Source organism: Oryzias latipes, chromosome 23, assembly GCF_002234675.1.
Source record: "Oryzias latipes chromosome 23, ASM223467v1".
In the NCBI taxonomy this organism is placed as follows: Eukaryota; Metazoa; Chordata; class Actinopteri; order Beloniformes; family Adrianichthyidae; genus Oryzias; species Oryzias latipes.
The window spans coordinates 11,989,284-12,014,266 of NC_019881.2; the positions used below are offsets into that span (position 1 = coordinate 11,989,284).

The 24,983-nt window shown below is 42.9% G+C and overlaps 1 protein-coding gene across 1 annotated transcript in view; it reads left to right on the forward strand.

The window, feature by feature from the left end:
* The first annotated feature begins 258 nt into the window (after positions 1–258).
* Positions 259–24,983, forward strand: part of tmtc1 (transmembrane and tetratricopeptide repeat containing 1) — a 30,897-nt gene continuing 6,172 nt past the window's right edge. Inside the window, exons 1-16 of the mRNA XM_011491035.3 lie at positions 259–704; positions 3,651–3,828; positions 4,258–4,331; positions 4,652–4,828; positions 6,745–6,826; positions 7,220–7,323; positions 7,463–7,652; positions 8,263–8,384; positions 11,539–11,706; positions 12,628–12,741; positions 14,302–14,445; positions 18,125–18,233; positions 18,606–18,708; positions 22,591–22,726; positions 23,682–23,826; positions 23,901–24,038. Of these exons, the coding sequence (XP_011489337.1) occupies positions 427–704; positions 3,651–3,828; positions 4,258–4,331; positions 4,652–4,828; positions 6,745–6,826; positions 7,220–7,323; positions 7,463–7,652; positions 8,263–8,384; positions 11,539–11,706; positions 12,628–12,741; positions 14,302–14,445; positions 18,125–18,233; positions 18,606–18,708; positions 22,591–22,726; positions 23,682–23,826; positions 23,901–24,038 (2,262 nt within the window). The 5' untranslated portion in view covers positions 259–426. The remainder of the gene's footprint in view (positions 705–3,650; positions 3,829–4,257; positions 4,332–4,651; positions 4,829–6,744; positions 6,827–7,219; positions 7,324–7,462; positions 7,653–8,262; positions 8,385–11,538; positions 11,707–12,627; positions 12,742–14,301; positions 14,446–18,124; positions 18,234–18,605; positions 18,709–22,590; positions 22,727–23,681; positions 23,827–23,900; positions 24,039–24,983) is intronic.

Consider the following 24,983-nt stretch of genomic DNA (forward strand, 5'->3'; position numbering starts at 1 on the left):
GATCACAAAAATCCCATTCAGTTGATGTAAAAATCCTCATCAGACATGAAAACAACCGCTATTCCTGCTGTTTCTAACTGTGTTCATGGTCTCCAGGTCTGACAGCAACAATCTCAGATGTTGGACTGAACCATTTCATTTTAATCCTAGAGAAAAGACCACTGAACATTTCATATTTGCCTCTGATTCGTTGCATCATAATTGAATAAAAACTAGATCTGAAACCAGAAAAATAAAATAAAAACATAGGCTAGTGGGCGTGGTCTACTTTCGCGTCTCTTAATTCCTACGCTGTGATCGGCCGTGAAGCTATCACTCCGATCCGGTGTGTTCACGCTCCGGATCCCTTCGCGGCCGTTTGTCCTGAAGGATGCCCGCCTCCTCCACCGTCAGCCCGGCGGCGCTGCGCTGGGAACCGGCCTTCAGATGACTTCTTCGCGGCGGGAAAAGGCAGGTCGCGAGCGTCCGGCCCCCCTCAGAGCCGGCGCGCGCTACGCCGCGCTGGTCGCCGCGTGCGCGCTGTGCTACGGCAACTCTCTGCACGGGGAGCTGGTCCACGACGACGTGTGGGCCATCGTCAACAACCCGGACGTCCGTGCGGGCTCCAGCCTGCGCAGCATCTTCAGTAACGACTTCTGGGGCAAAAAGATGGCGGACAACACGAGCCACAAGTCCTACAGACCCCTCTGCGTCCTCACCTTCAAGTGAGCCGCCGCCTTTCCCGAGGGGGGGGGGGGGGGGGGGGGGGGTCATGCTGGCGACATCGTAGATCAGATGTCACTGCCTCACACCTGTAATGCATTACAGGACCGCCGCGTTACTTTAGTTACTTTACCAGATCTTTCAGCAGACGTTTGTTCCAATTGCAGCTGTCCCGTGACTTTACATTTTCCAAACTTATTCAGAACTTCGCCAACATTTTTAAGAGCCATTTCTCCCAAAATCCTCTCAAATTGTCACGTGACGCCTTTGACCATCCTTCCTGACAACGGAAGAGCTGAGGTGACAAACAGTCTGATGCTTCCAGACACTTTCAGCTGAAAGTCTTCAGCATCTTTTTCAGCTGTTCCAACCACCCTGGTGTGTTTAAACCTGCACATTTACACGTCTACTTTTATTTGTCTGCACTTTAATGTTTATTTTGACGAAGCCAAATCAGTGATAATGAATCATATTATCGCAAAATCCTTTCAATCCTACATGCATGAGATGCGTGAACATGCCATTTGTTGTAGGACACGCAGAGCATCACTGTGGTGGTCTACAAAAAAACGACACTGTTCGAAAGATAAAGGGAACACTTTGAAACACACCCTATACCTGAACGAATGAATGCTTATTCTTTACATGGTTGCGTTTGCTGTCAACACAACCACAAAAAAACTATTCATGGAAATTAAACGTATTAGCCTATGGAGGTCTGGATGTGGAATCATGCTCACAATTAAAATGGAACTACAGGCAGATCCAACTTGGATGTCATGTGAGTAGCAGTGGGCGTGGCCTCCACGTGCCTGTATGACCTCCCAGCAACGCCTGGGTATGCTTCTGATGAGGCGGGGGATGGTCTTCTAGGGGAACTCCTCCCCCGCCTGGACCACAACTCCTGGACAGTCTGTGGTTCAACCTGGCGTTGGTGGAGGGACCGAGACATGATGTCCCACATGTGGTCAGTCAGATTCAGATCTGTAGAATGGACGGGCTGGTCCATTACATCAGCGGTCCCCAACCTGTATTGCGCCATGGACCGGTTTGATGTCTGACAAAATTCTCACAGACCGGTATGTTACATGTGGCGGATACACGCTGCAGCAACGCTGCAATAGAGGCAGAGACGTGTGATAAGATGTTCTCTGCACTTTTATTTGGACACGTTGAACATTGTGCATCGCACATGTGTCATCATCCTCTCCCCTTTCCACACTCATGGTGCAATACAGAAGTAAACACAACAGGAAGAAATAACTAAGGGTGAAACCACATAACTGCCAGATGAAAGGACACGTAGGCAAAAAAGATACACCCGTTCTCAACCCTATTTTGACCAAAGCAGGCAAAGGGGATTGATTTAATTCCCTGTGATGCCAGCTCCGACAGTAAACCAAACGTGCACGTGACCGACAGTACAGTACAACAAAATAATATGACTTGCATGAAAACTGTGGTATTTTCTAAGCATAACAATAAACACGAATTATGACATGAGCAACGTCCTCTCTGCCCGCAACACTCTCTGGTCGCTATTGTTATAACAATTAAACATGGCTTCAAAATAAGTGCATGGAAAATCCGACTCTCCACAATGCTGAATGGTGCGTGGGACTCCCCCGTTGGGATAAATCTGTATTTTACGTAGGACTCCTGATACCGTCTATTAAATGTAGCTTTCTTTTTTTGGGAGTGGAAGGCTCCTCTTCTGTCTCCTGGCTGGGCCTTTTCCACTTGGCAAAGAAACTTCATTTAGCTAATTCCTGGGTTTTATTTTTGCGGTATCCTCTCACATGACCGAGACGAGTGAATTGGCCTGCGTCAAGAGTTACATAGACGGACGTAACAGAGAATCAGGCAATTTTTCAAAATAAAACATCTTTCAGATTGCGAAATCAATAAAACGAAAGTCATGTAAGTTATTTTATTTTTTTCTGTGCGGCCCGGTACCAAATGACCCACGGACCGGTACCGGTCCGTGGCCCTGGGACCACTGCATTACATCAATACCTTGGTCTAGCAGAAACTGTTGACACACTCCTGCGACATGAGGTCTAGCATTAGGAGGAACCCAGGTGCCAATCGCACCAGCATGTGGTCTCACAAAGAGTCTGAGAATCTCATCTCTGTACCCAATGACCGTCAGGCTACCTCTGGTGAGCACAGGGAGAGCTGTGCGGCCCTCCAAAGAAACGCCACCCCAAACCATTACTGAGCCACTGCCAAACTGGTCATGTTGGACGATGTTGCAGCAGCAGAACATCCTCTACTACAGCGTCTCCAGACTGTCATGTCTGTCACATGGGCTCAGTGTGACCCTGCTTTCATCTATGAAGAGCACAAGTGATGAATTTGCCAATTTTTATGTCTTTTAGCAAATGCCAAACATCTTGCACGATGTCGGGCTGTAAGCACATCTCCCACCTCTGGAGGCGGGGCCCTCATACCACCCTCATGGAGTCTGTTTCTAACAGTTTGAGCAGACGTGCACATTTGCAGCGCTCTTCCCGTTTCTCCTTGCTCAGGGGAGGAGGTGGTGGTCCTGATGCAGGGTTGTCGCCCGCCTAGGGCCTTCTCCACCCTGATGTAGGAGGATGGATGTCTGCTCCTGGTAGCGCCTCCATGCTCTGGACACAACGCTGACGGCTACAGCAGACCTTCACGCCAAAGCATTGGTGGGCCGTCCTGGATGAGCTGCATTCTCATCGGAGTGACGACACCGTTGACAGTCAAAAGTCCCCAAAACATCAGTCAGAAAACATAAAGATGGAGAAGTTGTCTGTTTAATCAGAGTGGGTCTTTAATTTAGCTTGTTCAGGGATCAGCTGTCAGAATTGACATGTTTTAGATTTGTGGTTATTCCAGGATCGGCGTGTTTCCTGTTGGTCACAATGACTCACTGGTTGACGGTCTCTGCTGACGTCTCACGTCTCTGTCCACAGGTTAAACGTTGTGCTGGGTGGCCTGACGCCTTTGTATTTCCACCTCGTCAACGTGTGTCTCCACATCTGCGCCACTTGCCTGCTCCTGCACACCTGTGAACGCCACGTCTTCCAGCAAGCGCACCTGGCCTTCATCACAGCCCTCCTCTTCGCCGTGCACCCTGTCCACACCGAGGCGGTGAGCTCCTGGCGCACACGCTCCGCCCTGCACACCAAACTTTGTTACGACACCAGCAGCAGAGGAAACGGCAGGAAAACCAACACAAAACACAACAGCAGCAAATTTCAATAAAAAATATAAGGAACTACCAATAAAACAAACATTCTACTGTTAAACATGAAACAAATACATTAAAAACAGAAGAAAACACACAGCAAAACGAGCAAAGAGAAAAACTGCAATAAAATGACAGCAAAAAAACAACAATTCACAAGAGCAACAAAAACAAAAAGGAAACTCTGAAAGTTGTCGATCTTTCTTCTGTAGAGTTCTGTTGCAGGTTTTGTTGGTCTGCATCTACAGCTTCACAATTATCTCACTGTAGCTTAGCAACATGGGCTGTTCCTGCTGTCGTGAGCGTTTGTTAGTCATCTCTGTGTGTTGCAGGTGTCTGGAATCGTGGGAAGGGCTGACGTCTTGGCCTGTGTGCTCTTCTTGCTGGCTTTCCTCTCCTACACCAGGTAAAAAAAAAAAAAACAGACTTTCTTCTATAAACAGGACTTGTATGGATTAGACATACAGCCTAACACTAAGACAGAAGAGACCAGAACTGCATGAGGTGACATCAAAATAAACCCAGAGGGTCAATGTGGGAGGAGCTTATATAAAACGGGGCAAACCTATTTGGGGCCCACAGGAAATATCACTCGGTGAGCCCATAATGCGCATTTTTGCCTACAGTTATCCATCCATCCACGGCGCCAAACATTTTCTTTTACCTAGGGGGGGGCTTGCAAAAAATATTGGATCACTGGTCTAGATGAACAATCTTTTTCCTCAGGAGTGTGGGGGCCGCCTCCTCTGAGGACTCCCTGCCTGGCACAGAGTCTCCAGCTGCCTTGCTCATCAGTTTGCTGCTGGGTACGTGTGCCATGCTGGTCAAAGAGACGGGCATCACGGTGTTTGGAGTCTGCCTTCTGTATGATGCCCTGGTGCTTTGTCGCAAGTCCCTCATGCGGTAAGTTCCCACGAAAGCAAAAATCAAGTGAAAACACAAGTGTTTTTGTAAACAATTTTATTGCAAGTTTGTAATAATAAATAATGGAAAATGAAGACAGTGACCACCGAGCCATCACATTTCACAAAAGATACTTGCTAAATTCATATCGCTCTGTTACCTGACGTCTCATCTGTCTGACCTTAAAACCTGCACACCTGTTGCTCTAACATACCGGGAAAGTCTGTAAGACTCCCTCTGGTCCAGCTAATATAATATATTAGAGCAACTGTCATGATCAGCTAGGCTGAGTAGACCCAGATGCTGGAACCCGGAAGGATCACACAAGACTGAGATGGATTTAAAGATTTATTGTCCCTGTGAGTAGAAGTGGCTTGGGTGGTGATTGGATGAGAACCAGTAGGTAAGTACGGACGTTGAGGATGAATGGTGGCGATGACGAGGAAGCTGAGCTTTGATGTTGGCTGTCTAATGGCGTGGTCAAGCTTGTGGAATGGCTGTGAGTCTTGGCGTGGCGTGGAATCGTTGCGTGGCTAAAGGTTTTGGATCTCAGGTGGCTTTCAATCTGCTGGTTTAACGATGAGACCCAGGTCGGCATTCATGGTTATTGTCCTGTGGACGAGGTGGAAAGCTTGGTTAGGAGCGTAGACATAGAGTGAAATAAACTAGAGACCAGGTAATGCACCATAGAGGGCAACGAACTGGCGATGAATGTTGGGGAAGGTTCCTCTTAAGTAGAGCCGGCAGGTTGATGAGGTGAGTGCTAACAGCTGGGTCCAATCTGAGAAGCAGAGTAGAGAAGGGAGGGGGGAGGAGAGGACTCCTAGAGGCACCATGACAGCAGCTTTCATAATCCTCTGAAGTTTGCTTGTCATTATAGGAGTAGAGCTAAAAATCCTTCATAAGCCTGTTTCAACAAAGCCACTTTGATCTGGATCAGACTCTGCGGGTCACGTTCTTTCATTCCTCGGGTGCATGTAAATAAAGTTCAGCCTGTTTTACTGCACAGATGGAGGCCTCCACAACCACCTGGGTTAAATAACAAACAAAAAAACTATTTTTAAAAGAAGAGTGAAAAACATAAAATGATTGTCTGAATATAAAAAAGTTTACTTAAATGATTTAGGTCAGGGTAGCTCACGCAAAATGAGAGCAAATTCAATGAATGAATTTATTCATTTTTACATTCTGCTTTTTAAATGATTAAAAAATCATTTTGTGTTTGTTACACACAAGGATTCCTCTTGGATGTATTTTGGCCGTTGTTGGCTGTTTGAAATCAAACACAACTACATTTTTGTCATTTCTTGTTAGTTTTTGGATTAAATCAAAACATTTTTGAGGGAAATTGATTTTTATTCTAAAACCAACCATTAGACCTTCAGTTAAGTTTTGGCCTAGGGAGCAGTTTTCTATCAAATCTTTGTGTATTTAACACATCAAATGAATGATGCAATTTTAACAAAACTGTGGTGGGAAGAATATTAACTACTAATTTGTCTCCCTAACTTAAAAAAAACCCCACACCAGTGATACAACAGCTCTTATAAATCTGCAAAAATCAAACAAAAACCAACAGTGTCTCTGTTTTACATTTTGACACAGATTTTCTTTGTTTTTTTTTTAAATTATTTTTACTTTTTTATTATTTTAATTGTTGCGAGTAAGAAACAGACCTAAACAAAAAAAAAAACATTAGAAAAAGATCGTATTTGTGACGCAGCACAAGCTCCCTGCTCCACTCCATTCTGATTAGATCCATGAATGTCTTTTGTTTTCCTCATCTGAATCTGAACCAGATTTTAAAACTTAAATGTGGGATGACGCAAGTTTGTTGAAAATGGTTTCCAAAAAAATCAAGCAGGGCAAACAAAGTGGAACATCTGGTTACTGAACATCTGGTTTTGCTGTTTCAGTCAGCGATCGGCTTCAGGACTAACGGACCTCCTCCATGGCTGTGCCCCCCTCCTCAAGCGAGCTTGTCTGCTCTCTGTTCACGTGAGTTTCTGTCCAGATTCGGCCTTTTTTCTCGTCTCATGTTTGTGTGTTGTTGTAGTCCTATTGGGAGAACGGCGATCGGTTGGTGATATATTGATCTGTGGGCGGCTGCCATCAGCTGCAGCCGTGCGGCTCCCTGTTTAAGAAAAATGACGAATCACAAAAAAAGTACAAATATGTCACTCTAAGGAAATTATTAGGTAAATGAAATCAATGGTGTTATTTTTAGAAAAGGGAATCTAATAATCTATGTAAATTGTAAAAACGGATGTAAAATTAGAGATGTTAAAATAAATTTAAGTTTATACATAAATATATTTGTAAATTCTTTATTTAATAATTTAAAAAAAACACTACAGTTAGCCTAAGGAAACATTTGTTTACTTTCTTCAGGTGGCTTTTATTTTGTCAGTCAGACTGTGGGTGATGGGAGGATCCATGCCACTATTTTCAGAACAAGATAACCCCGCCTCCTTCTCACCTCACCTGCTCACCAGGTGTGTATATCAAAAAAAATGACACACACACACAGATCTAATCCACTGATGTCATTAGCCGTCACTACAGATCTGTGTGTGAGCGCTCATATTAAACACGCGTGTGCTGCAATGACCCCGCCTGTCCCCTGGTTGGCAGGACTCTCACCTTCTTGTACCTGCTGGTCTTTAACGCCTGGCTGCTGCTGGCGCCGGCGGTCCTCTGCTACGACTGGCAGGTGGGTAGCATTCCTCTGGTGGAGTCTCTGGGAGACGTGCGCAACGTGGCCACTGGGCTGCTGGTTGTCCTCTTGGTGGCGCTCTGTCTGCGCTGCGTCCTCATCCTGCAGGTAAGTTCCTTGCATTTCCTGAAACTCCCGTGGTTTTTTGTGTTTTGGACGAGAAAGATGGACCAACTCCGGGGCGATGTGACTCGCTGGTTTGTAATTACTTGGTCTGTTAAATGTCTGCATCCATCCATCGTCTTATCTGAAGCGGGATTTTGGAGCAGTAGTTTAAACAGTTCAGACCTCCGTCTCCACGGAAACATCCTCCAGTCCTGCTGGGAAACCTCCCAAGGCGAGAGTTATAGTTCCACCTTTGAGTCCTGGGTCTTTGTATGTACTACATACGTCATTTGTTCTACGTAGTACGTAGAGCCCGCAGATGGACCCAAAAGCGCGTGTAGCGACCTATAAACTTGATGGTTTTGATCGCGGAAGCCCGAACCCTCCATATTCTTGTGTTTACATAGGCGCTTGAATGAACCTTTCTGAGCCTGGTTTGAAAGTAGCATAAAATACACCTGCGCTACCTTTAAGGTTAAGATACTACTGTCTAGAACCCGTATGGGTCAATCCCCCCTACGGGGGCGTGTGGGTAAGGCCATAGCTGCACTGGAATTGTTCCCTGTGATGGATGTCGGTATTTATCTGGCTCCATGGTGTCTTCTCTCCACAGAAGGAGGACAGCTGTGCGCCCGTAGTGGGAATCCTGTTCTTGGGGTTTCCCTTCATTCCTGCCAGTAACCTTTTCTTCAGGGTGGGGTTTGTCGTCGCTGAGAGGGTCCTTTACATGCCCAGGTGAGGACGAGTTTAGAAACAACCACAGCTGCTGGTCATCCGTGCGGGTGGGACAGCAGATCGGGCAGAATCAGAATGTCTGATACGCTGCAAAGGCAAACAAAAGTTCTGACATCGTCAAGTCAACACACAAGAAATTAAAGTAATGCTAAACATTCATTTAGGAAAACTTAATAAACTATGAAAACCTTTGATGACAAACTATCATTTACAACTAAGAAATCCAGATCTACAACATTACTCTAAAATAAACCTCAAAATTAAAGCTCCTACATTTTTATTTACCGTTCCAACAATGTTTTTGTTCACGACAGTATGAGGTCAGAGTTGAGGTTCTCTAACAATAGTCACTTCAAACCCCTAAACTCTTCTAAGTCTTTCATTTGTGGGCAAACTGTGGATCCATTTTCCAGATGACAGTTGATGGGGGAAGTAGAAGAAAAAGTGACGTCCCACATGACCCCCCCCCCCCCATGACTTCTTAAAGAGATCTCTGTCTTTTATCTTGGGGAGACCTTTCAATGCCTTGGAAATTGTTCTTCAGATTGGGGTCTTCTTAAAGGCCGTGTCGTACAGCCACTATCTACATTTCGCACATTTACATGGATGAAAATTTGATGCGTGATATGCGTCATTCATAAGTGTTTCTTGCGTTCGACATTCGATGATGTGCGCAGATGTCCCTCAAGGTTTTTGGCTGACGGGTCTTTACGTGAATTCAGTTTTAAGCTCTTCAAATTATGCATATTTAACGCAGTTTATACGCCAGACTAGAGCAGCTGCAGAATAGGCTATTACGTTATATTATTAAGTAAATCTTACTTAGCTTTGCATGATTTTTGTGAAATGCATCCGCTAATTTGTGTCTTTCTACGACCGTCCCACATATTTCTAATAGCCTTGTACTACCGATGTATTACTTTTATATCACATATGATGTAACTGAAGCACAAATCACTAATGAATTGCATATAAAGAGCACAATAATCATGCACTATTGGCGTATTGTGTGACGGGTATGTAAATTGGCCGATCAGTCCTCACTCTAGCAGTCTATACCGAGTGGGGGTATCCCACTACCTCCGGGCGGTAGGTCAGATCTCTCACGGGGGGGTTGTCTGGCGCCCAGGCGGGTCACGGAAGGGGGCCAGGTACAGCAGGTGTGGAAGAGACTTTGGAGACGCGCAGGGCCATTCTCGTGGATCTCCCTTGCCGTTTTGGCGGGGGTCTCTCAACAGCTGGCTTCTTTAGCTAGCGCCTAGCAGCTGACTTAGTGCAGACCAGAGGAATCCCACTGTTTAGGAAAAAACAAAGCATCGGTGGGAGCTGACCATGGTGCTGACACTATGCGATTTCTGCTCAGTGCTCTGAATGTCAAAGTGTAAAAATTCAATGAAGCGTGGGTTTACATGTTATCCCTACTTCCTCCACGGTTTAAATGTTGTTCAACTTTTCTCACTTTTTCCATGTATATTCGCGTATGACCAATTTTCATTCGTGCTATACGCTCAAATTGTACGAAGCGTCAGTGTGACACGGCCTTTAAAGAGTGGTAGACACTAGGGTTGTGCCGATGGACGATACCATCGTCCATCGTGATGGGTGAGTGACATCCCGATGGAGAGATTTCTTTTTTCAAACTTTATTGAATGTAACAATTCAATCCAAAACAATGTTAAACAGCGCCGAGCGGCTATATACATTGACATGTGAGCTTGGTAATATACGAGACGATCTTCTAAACGTGCTTTTAATAATGTTACGATTATTATGAAGCACCTGTTCGCTCATCATTTTAATTTTAATCCGTGTGGTCAGTGCTTCTGAACGGAGCCGACAAGAAGCCAGGATTAGCAGTATGCTAACACGGGCTAACAACATTAGCTTTGGGGGGAGCTGCAATCTGCATCCTGGCTGCACGTAAACATGTGGGAAAAACATCAGCCTTTATTTTGTCGGGACGCGACTCGAAACACAAATCCACGTGATTGTTTGAACGGTTTCTATGGACTGAGCGACATTTCTGCTTTGAAGCTCACACCGCCGCTGTGTGTGTGTGCTGACGATCCGAGCTGTGCTCAGACACACACTTTTAGACTCGGTTCTGAGTTCGGTAGCTAGTTCCCCTAGAGCTGCGGGACGGACATCGCCCAACCCTAGTAGACACTTCAGACTGTACTGAATAGTGTCTGATCTTTTTTTAATTAAACTTTTAAAGAAGCTTTTTATTCACAGGAAACTGGTTCGATTCATGATAATTTCGTTTTTGAAAAGTTTCAATCTTTTATGCAAACCACCTCTAATTAAATGCTGAGATAAAAACGTTCTGTTCCAGTCTGATGTTCTCTTTGTTCTTCAAAGAGTTGTGCTGTGGTAGGTGTTACTGAAGCATGGCCCTCGTTTAATCCTCACTTTGATTTAGATATGCTTAAAAATTCTTAAGTTGTCTTCACACGAAACGCAATTTGCATGTCAGTGGCGTCCACTTTCAATGTTAAGTCGATGTACAGATGGGGATTCGGGTGTGGCGCGGTGGAAAAGAGTGTAAACAAAGCGATGATGGGTAGTGTCCTGCCCACAACCCAGACGTCAATTTATTATATCTAACGATGTTAAGTTAGCACTCTCCCCCCATAGTGGTCATGGTTTACCTCCAAGTTCTGCGTGGGTTTTATCCAGACAGTCCTAAAAAGCTTCATAGCTTAATTGGTGATTCTCAATTGGCCTTTGTAAATGTAATTGTCGGTGGCAGAAAATATGTATAGAAAAGACTGACTCCTGTAGTTGAACATCAAGAAGGTAGACATAGTACAAACGCAGAAGGAGAAACTATCTCCATTTTGCTTTCATCAGTAAAATGATATTGTTCTCAGATTTTCTGGTTGTCTTGCCTGCTGCTGTGCCATGTTGAGTTGGTTTTCTCAGCGTGTTGCTGCAAACGCCATGTCTGTTTTATTCTCCATGCTGTTTAGATTTTAACTTTCATATCCATTTTCCCCTACACTTGTAGAGAGTTGGTTAAACTGTTGTATATTTCTTAAATATTTGCATCTTCATCAACTGTCATCTGGAAGCTAAGATTGTTTTAGACTTTTAATCTGAAGTTGCTCTGCTTTCACTAATGTCTTTTCTCTCTTCCTGGTTCCTCCTGTAGCATGGGTTACTGCATTCTGGTTACGTATGGGCTGGGCCGGCTCTGCTCCACGGCAGCTGGATGGAGCGCCACCCTCCTCAAAGGCTCCATGCTGCTGCTGCTCCTGCTTTTCTCTTGGAAAACCATTCAGCAGAACACTGTGTGGCTCTCAAGGGAGGCTCTCTTTCGGTCAGTAACACGAAACCTCACAGTGAAGCTCAGCAATGTTTAACTTTGAGTTAAGGAGCAATCAAATTGACATGTAAAGTAGTATCTGAGGAAAAAAAGACGGAAAAAAAAACAAAGACATCTGCAATTGCCAACCAAATTAGATCTCAATTTCGGGAAAAAGAGAGACAAAAAGATAGTTTGGACTATGGTACCCAAGTCCAGGCAAGAAATGTTGGTTTCTTGCTCTTCTGCCTCACAGTAGGGTTCTTGTTCTGTTGCCTATCAGACCTGTTTGCTTTACCTCCAAAATTATTTCAGATTTGTTGAGGCAGAGGAATAAGTGGCACATTTTTAGTCCAAATGAGGTAGAAATCCAATTAAGCAAATGGTAAACAGGCACCCAAAGAGTCATAATGACATCAGAAGGCCCTGTCACGCAGCTACTACGTGTATTTTGTGCATTTTCAACCTATGAAATTTCGGTCTTTCGTTATCCTTACGTCCTTCAAAAATGTTTCTTTCTTACCACTGATGTATAACGTTTATACGGCGCACATATCGCGTTAGAATGATGTGATTGACGCACAAATCACTAAAAAATTGCACTTAAACAGCAGAATAATCACACGTTCTACGTTGATTTACGTGTTCTTTGTGTTGTTTATTCTTAATTTTCTGTGGTTTTAATGTGCTTCGTTTGTGATAGATACATCTGTGAAAATTTCCCGTCAAGACCCAAACCTTTCTCACCTTTTCCACTTATATTCACGTCCAACCAATTTTCCAAAATGCACATAGTGGCTTTGTGCCACAGCCTTTAAGCAGGTTTTCTGCTGCAGTTGATGTTGAACTCCATGACTTCATTGAGAGTGCTTGTTTTCTTAGAAGTTGCGTCTGTCTCTGCTCCTCTTTGTCCTCACCTGACCTCCCCCTGTTTAGCTCTGGAATCCAGACTCTGCCTCACAACGCCAAAGTCCACTACAACTATGCCAACTTCCTAAAGGACAACGGGCGGCAGGATGAAGCCGTGTACCACTACAACACAGCCCTGAGGTGTGACTCCACCCTTTCCACTCAGAGCACTTTCTAAACTTATTTGTAGCCTTAATGAGGAGAAAAGAGCAATTATTTTTAATTATTAGTAATAAATGACCAGCCACCGTTGATTTCATCAGATATCACGATGCATGGTCCTTCTCCAAACAGGGCTCTAGACTAACTAAGTTCACTGTACGAACACGCTAAGCGTGCTTTTTTTAACGCACTTTTAGCCCATGGTGTTCACACTGAAAAAGCAGGGAGGGGCTTCTTCTTCGTTTTATTCTTCTTCTGTTTGCTAGCGCATGTCCACCACCTACAGGTGGATGAGGCTTGTTGTCATAGTGGTGCAAATCTCTTGAATGACACTCCAGGTTTTTTTTAACAGCTCTATTCTGATATATAAACAACTTGATGTCATAGATTTCCGGACGGACACAAACCACACTTTTTATTTCTCCTCCATGATCAGTTCTCAGATTGTCGATGCTTCTGTGAATTTAAAGGAACACCATTCATACGTCAGTACCAAATCTGAGTCTCTGACTGGTCAAAGTTCAGTTTTGATTGTAGAGCCCAAAAACTGATTTAAAAACTTGTGTAACTACAAATTAACATAAAAGTTTGGAACACTGGAGCCTGAAATTTGCATATATGCATGTCTACAGTTTTCGAACGTGCTTTGCTGGGCCGTTGCAATTGTAGCATAAGACTAACTTTTTATCTCTGGTTGCACCATGGGCATCTAACTTTAACTCTAAAGGCCTGTTCACACCGGGACGAATTTCGCCGGCGATTTTCGCCGACGTTTAACGTCTCGTGACTAAACAAAGGGCACCAATGAGAGTGTGCACACCGACGCGAAAAAACGCCACGCGTCAAAGCGTCAAAAAAAAAAACGCCTCGGGTTCGTTTTTTATTCGACCAATGAGAATGGCGCTTTTGCACACGTGTCTGGAGCTTCTGAAGTTACAGTAAAACACAACTTGGGGGTGCTCAAACACAAAACTGCCTTGCTGAGCACACATACCAGCGAAGAAGATAGACGCCAAGTAGCGTCTACACTGCCGCGAAGAAATAATGACGGACATTCTAAAATATCCCCGAACCAAGCACCAGTTGGAGCTACTGGTGCTTGAAATATTCATGTTTTCTTTGTATTATTCTGACAAGCGCGTAAATACTTGCTCTCTTCTTCTGAGTGAAAAGCGACTTTAAGAAGCGTAAAGTTGCGCAGCGCCACCTTGTGTACAGGAGTATTTCTGTTTACATTAAGCGCCATCTAATGTCAGGGAAGGAAATTGCATGTTCGCTCGGCTCACCGTCAGCGAAAATCGCCTGGGTGTGAACACAAAAAACGTGGGGAAAAACGCTGGCGAATAACGCCTGGCGAATATTCGTCCCGGTGTGTACGGGCCTTTAGGTTTAACACTAAAGAGAGATCACATCTGTTTTTCTGTCGGATTATTTTGTGAAGTTCATATCTTTTTCTGAGAATGTCTTTGTCTTATTTTTGCACTTCTTTCTATGATTGTATTTTGTGCACAAAAGAGTAGAATGGTCTGTGTTTCTCAGGTTGTTTCCTCGTCATGCTAGCGCCTTGAACAATCTGGGCACTCTGACAAACAGCCTGGAGACGGCGGAGCATTACTACAGGAAAGCTCTGGACATCAACCCTCAACACAACAGGGCCCTTTTTAACCTGGGAAACCTGCTAAGGTAAGAAACACACATGCAGCAGGTGTTTGGTAGCAGGTGATTGACGGGTGTAAGCTGTTGGAGGAAAGACTCAATGTAACACCCAAACAGATGCTTAAGACCAAGATCCAAACACAACTTTGAGTGCAAGAATCTGAGAGCAGTCAAATACATCCACCAAAAACCACACAAGAAAACTGCAGTTAGACAAGTTTCAGTCACAACACCCCAAAACAACAATCCTATAGACAGCAAACACAACAGCTAAACACCATCCCATTATCTGAACAAAACACTGAAACACAATGGTTGAGCACAGCACCCAAACCCAAATACAACAATAAAAATCAAGACCCAAACACAATGACCTAACACAAGGCCTGAACACATTGACGCATTTAATCAAAATACCCAAACACATTGTCATTATATAACACTTTAATACACAACATTCAACCACAAGGACCATTGACGGACTGAGGGAGTTTGACGTCACCCATAGAAAATTCGTTCACTTCCAGCTCCAGCGAAATGAAGCTTATTCAGTCGCCATTTTTCTGCAGTATGGACCTCAGTCAGTCTGAGTCTACGTTTCTATGGCAACTAGTGTCACCAATCAGGGGTACACTTGTTTGAATTCCACACCCCTTCCACTAAAAGCGGGCTCAGGAGAATCTGTCGATCAAACATTAAAGTGGAGGCCCAGCGGGCACCACATGCTTTTATTAAGGCATTTGATTGATCAGTTTAAAGCTTGGATAACCTGAACTACTGAAAAAAAATATTTAAAAAAGAGGATTATCAAGAACATGTTTAAAAAAAGATATGGTCCAGTGTTCTAGAGGCAATTTATCTCCCAGCAACCCCAGCATCCATTTTCTGAATGCTGCACACCTGACTCTCATTTGCCAAATCAATCACAGTACACTAAAGCACTGCGCTGAGCCTCACTCAGTGTGACGTATTGTTTGTGCCTCTCTGCCTGCATTATCGAGCGTTATATCTAGACTTCATCTTCTGACTTACTGACCCTGTTTTGTCTCCGACTCCGTTTGCCTGCCGCCTGCCCCGAATCTTGTCTGGATGCTGACTACTCCGCTTTCTTCTCTGAGGCTCCCATGCTCATTATTGACCCCTGCCGGCCTGACCCTCATTTAGATTTGTGGACTTTTAGCTGTGCTAAGAAGACCTGCTGCAATTGAAACCAGCCCTCTGCCTATTTTGTGACAACACCAAAACACACCTGTTGAAAAAACAACACAGAAACACCAGGGGCCTGTTACACAAAAGTAGAATTAAGACATCCGGGATAAATGACTGAGCTGAGCTCAATGAATCCAAAACATGTGCGTCCAGGCTTAATTGGTTGCACAAAGACCAAGCCAGGATGAGCAGACACGGATTCATCAAGCCAGGTGTAACCAATCCTGGATAGGTGCACGCTCACGGCTCACTCAAACAGACCCCGCCGAAGATCACAGATAAACTGATTTACCATGGCAACTAGAGCCGCCTACCTTTCCCCGTCGGAAGCACAAATCCTCATGGAGGCATACGAGGAGGTAAAAGATATGATTAAGAAGAAAGGCAACACCACCACAGTGATAAAGCACACTCAAGATTTTTTTTAATTAAATTACCAGCCAATTAATTTTATGAAAATGTAACTTGTCATTTCAACCAGAAAATGTTATGTTTGTAAATCTTACGTGAATGAATCATGTCGATCGTACATAAAAATAATCCATTTAAAAGTTACTCATTTCAATCATGTTGATCCAATATGATACCGTTAAATTGGATACATTAGTAATCGCAAGGAATTGTGGGATTCCATTTTCTTTGTATATCTGGGCAGATTGGGGTCTAAGTGTGAGTTTTTGTCCATGGGTTTTATTGTCTAGCTGTTTTACTCTGTTTTAACTAGTGATTTAAACTGATATGTTTTATTTCTTTTCTGCACCATGAGTTAGAGTGTAGGAGAGGATAATGACCGAACCCCTTGTGCGGTAAAATGTTCATGTAACTTAAAACAGAATTTGCGTTATTAGAGTTCCTGTCTTGTGATGTGGGACATTACTGCGTATTTCATGTCTTTGATGTGAAAATAAAAAGACCCATTGGTTGGAACTTTGGAAAACATTATCATTGTCAGATGTATAAATAAAATTAAAGCAAAAAATTAAGTTATATCAACATAAGTTGTGTTAGGTAGTCATACAAATTTAAGTTGAATAAACTTAATTTAATGAGGTGTGACCAATTGAAGTGATTCAAATAAGTTGGATCAACTTTTATCTTTTGAGAGTGAGCAACAATATTAATTTAAAGTTGGGTCCAACTGCAGTATTTAGATTGAATCAACTTAAATTTATTAGTTTGAACCTAAGTACATTGAGTAGGACCAATATGATTCATTTTTGTTCAAGTAACGCTATCTAATCATGTGGAAATCATTTCCATCATTTTTTTATGTTCATTCAAAGTGAACGTTTTTTGAGTGTAGTTTACCTGCTTTGTTTTGTCCTTATTCAATAAAGAAATATAATGTTACACATTGTGTTTTTATATTCATATGGAATGTGTATTATTTAATATGACAGAGTACTATGGCCCCACTGAGGAAAAAGGATAAAGTCATAAATTTATGAGGCTGGTTCTTTCTGCAGAAAAGCAACATATTCTTTTTACAGTTTTGATAGTTATGAAAATGTGATACTTCATATTCTGGCACATCAGCATGTCTTCGTTTATGAAACCATACTGAAGGACAATTTCACGAAATGCCCCACATCTGTCATTTTAACAACTGTCCTCCTTTAAAACAACTGGTTACAATTTTATGACTTGTCTTTTTTTCCCTGTGTGGCCCTAATATTCTATCATTTTACATATAGCCTTATAGTCTATGGGAAACTGTAAATTATCTAATGATAGCAACATCATCTAAAACTCATTATTTATCCAAAATGATTGAAATTAATGATCACGAACGTTTAAATAATGACAGCGGGTCTAGTTATATGTGATAACAATGTATAGTGAGCAGTGAAATAACTATTGGTTTCCATTTGTGGCGACTGCTGACTGACATTAGGGATGAGATTAAATAGATCCTGGAAGTTAGCCTGGTCTGGAGCAGGCTAGCTCCACAGAATAAATCTCCATGGTAACTTATACCATAACATATCCTCCTGCCCCCTATCCAGCTTTAGTGCAACCGGATTGGGGATCAATTGAGCCAGGATCACCAAGATATCCTGGCTTAATCCCTTATCCTACTTTTGTGCAACAGGCCCAAGGACTACACAAAACAACCTACACAACACCTAAACTCAAGCACAATGTTCAGGCAAGCACAGTGGCTGAACACAGCTTTTAATCAAAACGCCCAATCACATTACTTGAATACAACACCCACAGACCCCTAAGTCTTTGTGTTTGGGCTACAACAGCCAAACACAAAGTGAACTGCTTACCAGTCGTGGTTATTAGCTTAATCTATGAGATTCTTCTAAAATCAATGTTGATTTTCACAGCATTTCACACATTTCACAGCAGTACCCTTTCCATCTCGTGGAACAGGATTAGATTATTACGATTATTCTCGTTGCGCTTTTCTGAATTTCATTTCATTTCATTTCATAGTCTGCAATATGTTGATGATCAGGATGAGGCTGAAAATGAGCTTCCATTCCAGGACCCAGGGCAAGGACAAAGAGGCTGAGGCTCTTCTGAAGAACTCAATCCGCTATGGCCCACACTTCGCTGATGCCTTCTCCAGTTTGGCGTCTCTTTACGCTGATCAGGTGCAGTATTCAGAAAACCCAAATAGTCATTAGCTGACATGAACTGCAACCTCTCAGTGGTGACAATTTGTTTTCCCTATTAAGTCCCATAGGAGAGTGTGACCTTTGAAACTAGTGTTGTTTTGTCCTCTGGCTCTTGAGGTCAGGACCTGTTCACTCTTTTTGATCTAATCTATTCTTTCTGCTTCTTGTGTTTCTACTGGATTCGGTTGATCAGCAGTGGGAGGGGTGGGAATAATTGCAAAGCCAATAGGACACCGGTCCTAGAGGACAATCTGATTGGCAGAAATTACATCCACTCAATAACAGAATCCAGTTTTTAGTGGAGTTCATGTCTTTGTTTTTTGTGTTTTTTATTTTTATTTTTTACAGGAACGATTTGTTGAAGCAAAGGAAGTCTACATCCAAGGTATAAAGAACTGTCCGGACAGCTCCGACCTGCACAACAACTACGGGGTATTTCTGGTGAACACAGGTGAGCCTATTCTGCGGCTGCTCTATTCTGGCTCTTATTTACATCAGTTTTCTACTGATGGATTCAACCCTTGTCTGTGCATTCACACACACCTTAAAGGGTCTATATTATGCTATTCATAAGCCTTTCAGAGTAAAATATAACCATATATATGATAATATATTACCTTTAGAGCACTAAAGAGGACATTTTTTTCTGAAATACTAGTAATTTTTGGGAGGAAATATGATTAATGGAAGATATAAAGGCCTTACTTCTGATCAAAGAAGGAATGAGGGGATGAATGTCCCTGAGCTGAAAGGAGTCAGATGTCTCTGTGAAAAATCAAGGCGAACAATTTAAAAATAAAAACAAGATCCCTGTGGCCCTGCGACTGTCCAGATTGTACCCCGACATGGAAATGAGTACGACATTGCTTGCAGATTTCCTTCACTGTAATAATACATTCAAGACAACTGGCTAGATTCAGACTTTTGTGCAAGTTATTTTTGTTATTCGTGGCATTAGTGAGGGACCGCTGTATTTGCCTTTTTGAGTGCAATGTAATCTCTGAAAGCTGTTGGGAATGTTTCCAAGACGCCTACCTGGCCTCAGAAATAATTCAACAGCTCTGTGGTCATCTTAAATGTCTGCCGTGGATATCAGCTGGAGACCAGAGAAAGCTTCTTAGGAGGATAGCCACCTCTAGCTATATTCACCAAACCCTTTGTATAGCACACTGAGACGTTTAACATATTTGAGCAATTATTTCTCATAAACCTCAGTAAGTTATGGAGACCGTTTTAGCAAAATTCAAATTATTTTCCAGACAATGAAGGCATGAGGTAAGAAAAAAAAAGACTCCCAGCTTTGTCCTTTTAAACTCTAATTTCAAATGACCACAGTATTTTTTTAAATAGTCAAATTGTTGACTTGACATCTACACTCACTGGCTACTGTATTAGGAACACATTGCTTGTGCCGGGTTGACCCCCTTTTGCCTTCAAAACTGCCTTTAACCTTGGTGGGATAGATTCAACAATGTTCTGGAAACATTCCTCAGAGAATTTGATCCATATTGACATGACAGTATCGCACAGTTCCTGCAGATTTTCGGCTGCACATCCATGAGGCCAATCTCCCGTTCCACCACATCCCTAAAGGGCTCTATTGGCTTGAGGTCTGGTGACGGTGGAAGTCGTTTGAGTCCAGAGAACCCACTGTCATGTTGAAGAAACCAGTCTGACATGATTCCAGCTTTATGACATGGCGCCTTGTCCTGGTGGAAGTAGCCATCAGAAGATGGAATACTGGTCAGAAAGGGATGGACATGGTCAGCAACAATACTCATCTTCTGTCCAATTTTGGTGGGCTTGACTTTCTGTTGCTTTTCTATCAGCTGGAGGCAGTCTGGCCATTCTCCTCTGACCTCTGGCATCAACAAGGCATTTCCACCCACAGAACTGCTGCCCACTGGATATTTTCCTTTTTTCGGACCATTCTTTGTAAACCAGAGAGATGGTTGTGGGTTAAAATCTCATTAAATCAGCAGTTTCTGTAATACTAAAACCAGCCTGTGTGGCACCAACAACCATGCAACAATCAAAGTAACTTCAATCACCTTCTGATGCTCGGTTTGACCTGCAGCTAACCGTCTTAACCATGTGACTGACTTTCTGGATGAATTTGGAACTCTTCTCTCCCACCTCTCATCCCTCTCACCCAATATTAAAATGATGGGTGATTTTAATGTTCACTTTGACAATAGCCTTCTTCCACTCACTAGAGACTTCAGCTAATGTTTGGACACCCTGAACTTCACCCAGTATGTCAGTTCTCCTACTCACTCTAAAGGACATATTTTGGATTTAGTTTGCTGCTCTGGATTAACCCCCACTAACTGCTCTACTGATGAAATCCATGTAACTGATCACTTTCTTGTGTCTTTTAACATCTTCATCACCGTATCTGTCACTAAACCCTCCCGCCCTTATTTCTTTTCGTAATGTTAAAAATATCAATGTGACCGCACTTACCTCACTCATACGTGATATTCCGATCCCTAACGCACCAAACTTGATGAACTCGGCTCCTCTTAAAACAACCATCTTGCTCCAGTCGAAACTCGCCCCGTCCCCTACTCACCGTCACATGAAAGCCAAAGGTCGCCAGCTTGAGCCACTCTATAAAAGAACTGGCTTAACTGTTCACAAATAAATCTATAAAATCGCATCACACTCAGTATAAGGACCTGGTTTCTACCACAAAAACAAACGACTTTTCTGAACTAATCTCCACAAACAGAGGCAACTCCAAAACTCTCTTTTCTCTGATGAACACTGCACATGACACACAGCACTGAAACTGCTCAGCTCAAGATCACCAATGATCTTCTCATTGCAGCTGATTCTGGCCTCCTCACCATCCTCATCCTCCTTGACCTGAGTGCAATGATACCATTTCTCACTCCATCCTCCTCTAAAGGCTCTCCTCCCTCGGCATCACCTCCACCCCCCTCCGTTGGTTTCAATCCTACCTCTCAAACCGCACCCAATTCATTCATCTTAAATCATTTAAATCTCAGCCTTCCTTTGTCTATTCTGGTGTCCCCCAAGGTTCTGTCCTTGGTCTTCTTCTTTTTATTATTTATCTTCTACCACTTGGCAATATTTTCCGTAAATTCTATGTTAATTTTCATTGTTTTGAAATCAAAAACTGGTTCACCTCAAACCTTCTCAAACTCAATAGTGATAAAACCGAGCTATTTGTTGTCGGTTCCAAATCCACCCTCTCCAAAGCCACAAGTCTTACTCTTTCCATCGACTCGTCTTGTCTTCCCCTCCCCTCAGGTGAAAAGCCTGGGTGTCATCCTAGATAGTTCATTATCTTTTCAGTCCCACATCAACAATATTGCTCGGTCTGCCCATTTCCATCTACGTCACATTAATCGTCTACGCCCCTCCCTCACTGTCCCCTCTGCGTCTATCCTGGTTCACAGTCTGGCCCCTTCCCTTCTAGATTACTGCAATTCCCTCCTCTTAGGTCTCCCTCAAAAAACCCTCAATAAACTCCAACTGGTCCAGAACTCAGCTGCCCGCATCATCTCCAGAACCCTCTCCTTCAGTCATATCACCCCGGTCGGTTCTCCACCAGCTGCACTGGCTTCCCATAACCTCCAGAATCTAATTCAAACTCCTCCTGTTCACGTTTAAGGCCCTCCATAACCTGGCTCCTCCTTATCTCTCCGACCTCGTCCATATTAAAACTCTTCGGTCCTCCTCCTCTGTTCAGCTCTCTGTCCCTCCGGCCCAACTCGTCACAATGGGGAGCCGAGCCTTCAGTTGCTCGGCTCCCAAGATTATTATTATTATTATTATTATTATGTCTACATGCCTAAATGCATTGAGTTCCTGCGATGTGGTTGGCAGATTAGAAACTTGCGTTAATGAGCTGTTGGGACAGGTGGGCCTTATAAAGTGGCCAGTGAGTGCATTTAAAGTCTTACTGTAAAAACATCCTGAGATCCTCTTCGGTCATGGGGTTTGGGAAACATCTCAGTCCTGTTATTCTCAGTTACAGCTGGAGACGATAGTACAGTTTGATAAAGGAGTACTGGCTTTTTTTGTCTTCTCGCCCTTCTTTTCCTCAATATGATGAAGGTACAACTTTTTTGGATACAGATTATTTCTCAAAGTGACCAAAGTTCACAGGTGTTTTAAATCAGAGGCTACAGTTTGTCACCTAAAGGTGTCAGCAGGGATCCTAGCTTGCTTTGAGCTGTGTTGACTGCAGACGGTTGTTGCATTCCATGAGCTTTAGGCAAACATTGTTGCTGGTATATAGCTCAGGTTCCTGTTTAGCAACTAATTTTTTTTTGCTTTTTTTCTCATCTCAATCCTCCAGGAGAAGGAGAGTTGGCTGCTGCCCATTACCAGCGTGCAATACAGCTGAAACCAGCACATTATGTTGCCATGGCGAACCTTGGGCGCCTTCTGCGAGCGTCCAATGAGAATGATGAAGCTGAATCTTGGTTTAAACGGTGAGAAAATGTGGTTTTACCCTTTTTTATCCAGGAAAAGGAAAAATAGACAGTTACTCAATTTATTAAAACACCCCCACCTACTTATGCTTCATTTTAAGAGAATGAATAGGTAGAGTACTGCACTAAGAGGGCACAGATACCGGGGGACTGTTCTGCAGTAACGGCAACAGATAATGATGTACATTACTGTACTAACAATACAAATGTATGGTGCTGTACTAACAGATATAGAGGTATGATACAGTATTTACAGCTACAGGTACAGAAGGACAGTACTGTACTAACCAACACAGAAGTAGAGTACTGTACTATCAGATACAGAGGTATGGTACTGTTCTAACAGAGGACCCGGGCTATACTAACAGATACCTAGGTGTGATACTCTATTAACAGCTTAGTACAGTACTGTATTGCTTAGCACTGTACTAAGCAATACAAAGGTTGATTGCACTAATCAATGTAGAAGTATAGTATTGCACTATCAATGAAGAGGTACAGTACTGTACTAGCAGATACAGAAGTACAGTTATTGAATAACTGATACAGAGGTGCAGTATTGTTTTTACAGCTCTAGATAGAGGTGTGGTACTGTACTGACAAGCACAGACACAGAGGTGCAGACCTGTACAAACCAAGACAGAGGTACAGTATTTTATTTAGAGAGGTGTGGTGCTGTACTGATTGGGACAGATAAAGAGATACAGACCTGTACTAACTGACAGTGGTATAGTACTGTACTACAGATGCAGAGTTACAGTACTGTCCTAACCAATACAGAGGTACAGTACTGTAATTACAGCTATAGATACAGACCAATACAGAGGGATAGTACAAACTGTATAAAAAGGGGGGTCCCTGCCTCTATAACTTAGTTCTGGTTTTTAAAACAGGAAAGGGATTTCAATTACTAATTAAAGTATTTGCTCCCCCCTCCCTCAACATCTCGCCATAGAGCGCTGCAGATAGCCAGGAAGGTGGATGTCCTCACCCCCCTCGGAGCGTTGTACTACAACACTGGCCGCTTCTATGAGGCCCTGCAGGTGTACAGAGAGGCAGCTGCTCTGCAGCCACGCAGCACCGACATCTTGCTGGCCTTGGTGGGCTGACACACCCAGAATCCCAGCACCTTGTAACTCCAAAACTGGCATAAAGATGTCTGTTCTCCCCTCAGGCTCAGGTGTTGGTCATGACCAGCCACAGCACAGAGGCAGAGAAGATGACGCAGGACATCATCTCCAGAGAGGCCGGCTGCATTGAGTGTTACCGCCTCCTGTCTGCCATCTACAGCAAGCGTGGAAACCACACTGAGGTGAGTTGGTGTTCTGAACTGTGTTTTAAGCTAAAACCTGCTGGACATCTTTTCCCCTGATGGAAGAATAGATGAGACATACCAAGACTTTGTATAAACGAAGAAAATCCAGAGAGAAGGAGGTTTTCAGATTTGTACAGGTAAACCCACTGTCATTAAATGCAGGCACACGTTGGAATGAGAACTTAGACAACATGAGCAACAAGATTATTGATGATATATTTTTTGGCTCATTTCAGAAAATTCGTCCTACAAGTAAAATTGAATATTTAATATAACTTTATAGTTGAACTAATTTCCTGATAGGTTTCATAAACCATAAACTCAAACACCTACTTTATATTTGTGTTCTTAAAAATGTTGTCTAGTTCTGTTTTTGCTCTAACAAAACCACATTTGTTTTGCAGTTGAGGACAATTAACTGCAGCAATTTCATCTGCTTTTACTTGACATGTTTTTTTTAGCAGAAAGCCTATTTTTTAATTTTTATAGACTAAACTAACTAGAGCTGAGGGTTTCTCTTTCAATTGTTCTTGTGTGTTTTCACTTTATATAAAATAAAGCTTACATTGAATCTTGACATTCCACTTCTGCGGGTTTTACAAAAAAAGTAACTTCAAAGAAAGGCAGAAACCAAGTAACGCATTACAATTCTGATGCAGTGATATTGCAGTAAGTAAGGGATTGCTCAAAAATCACCATAAGAAGTCATCAGTAATGAATTAGTTTGGAATGAATGTGCACAACAAGATATTGGTGAGATAAAAACATCAAAAGGATCAAATAAATTCCAAAGTGAGTGGTTGAACGGCAAATGCATGTAGTAAAAAATGTCATGTGAGCAGTTTATCTAAAGATCTGGATTTAAAACTAAAGCCAAATTCTTAAAAGGACTTCTTTTCTGAAACAGAAAACGGACACAACACGCCTTTCTTCAGAACATCA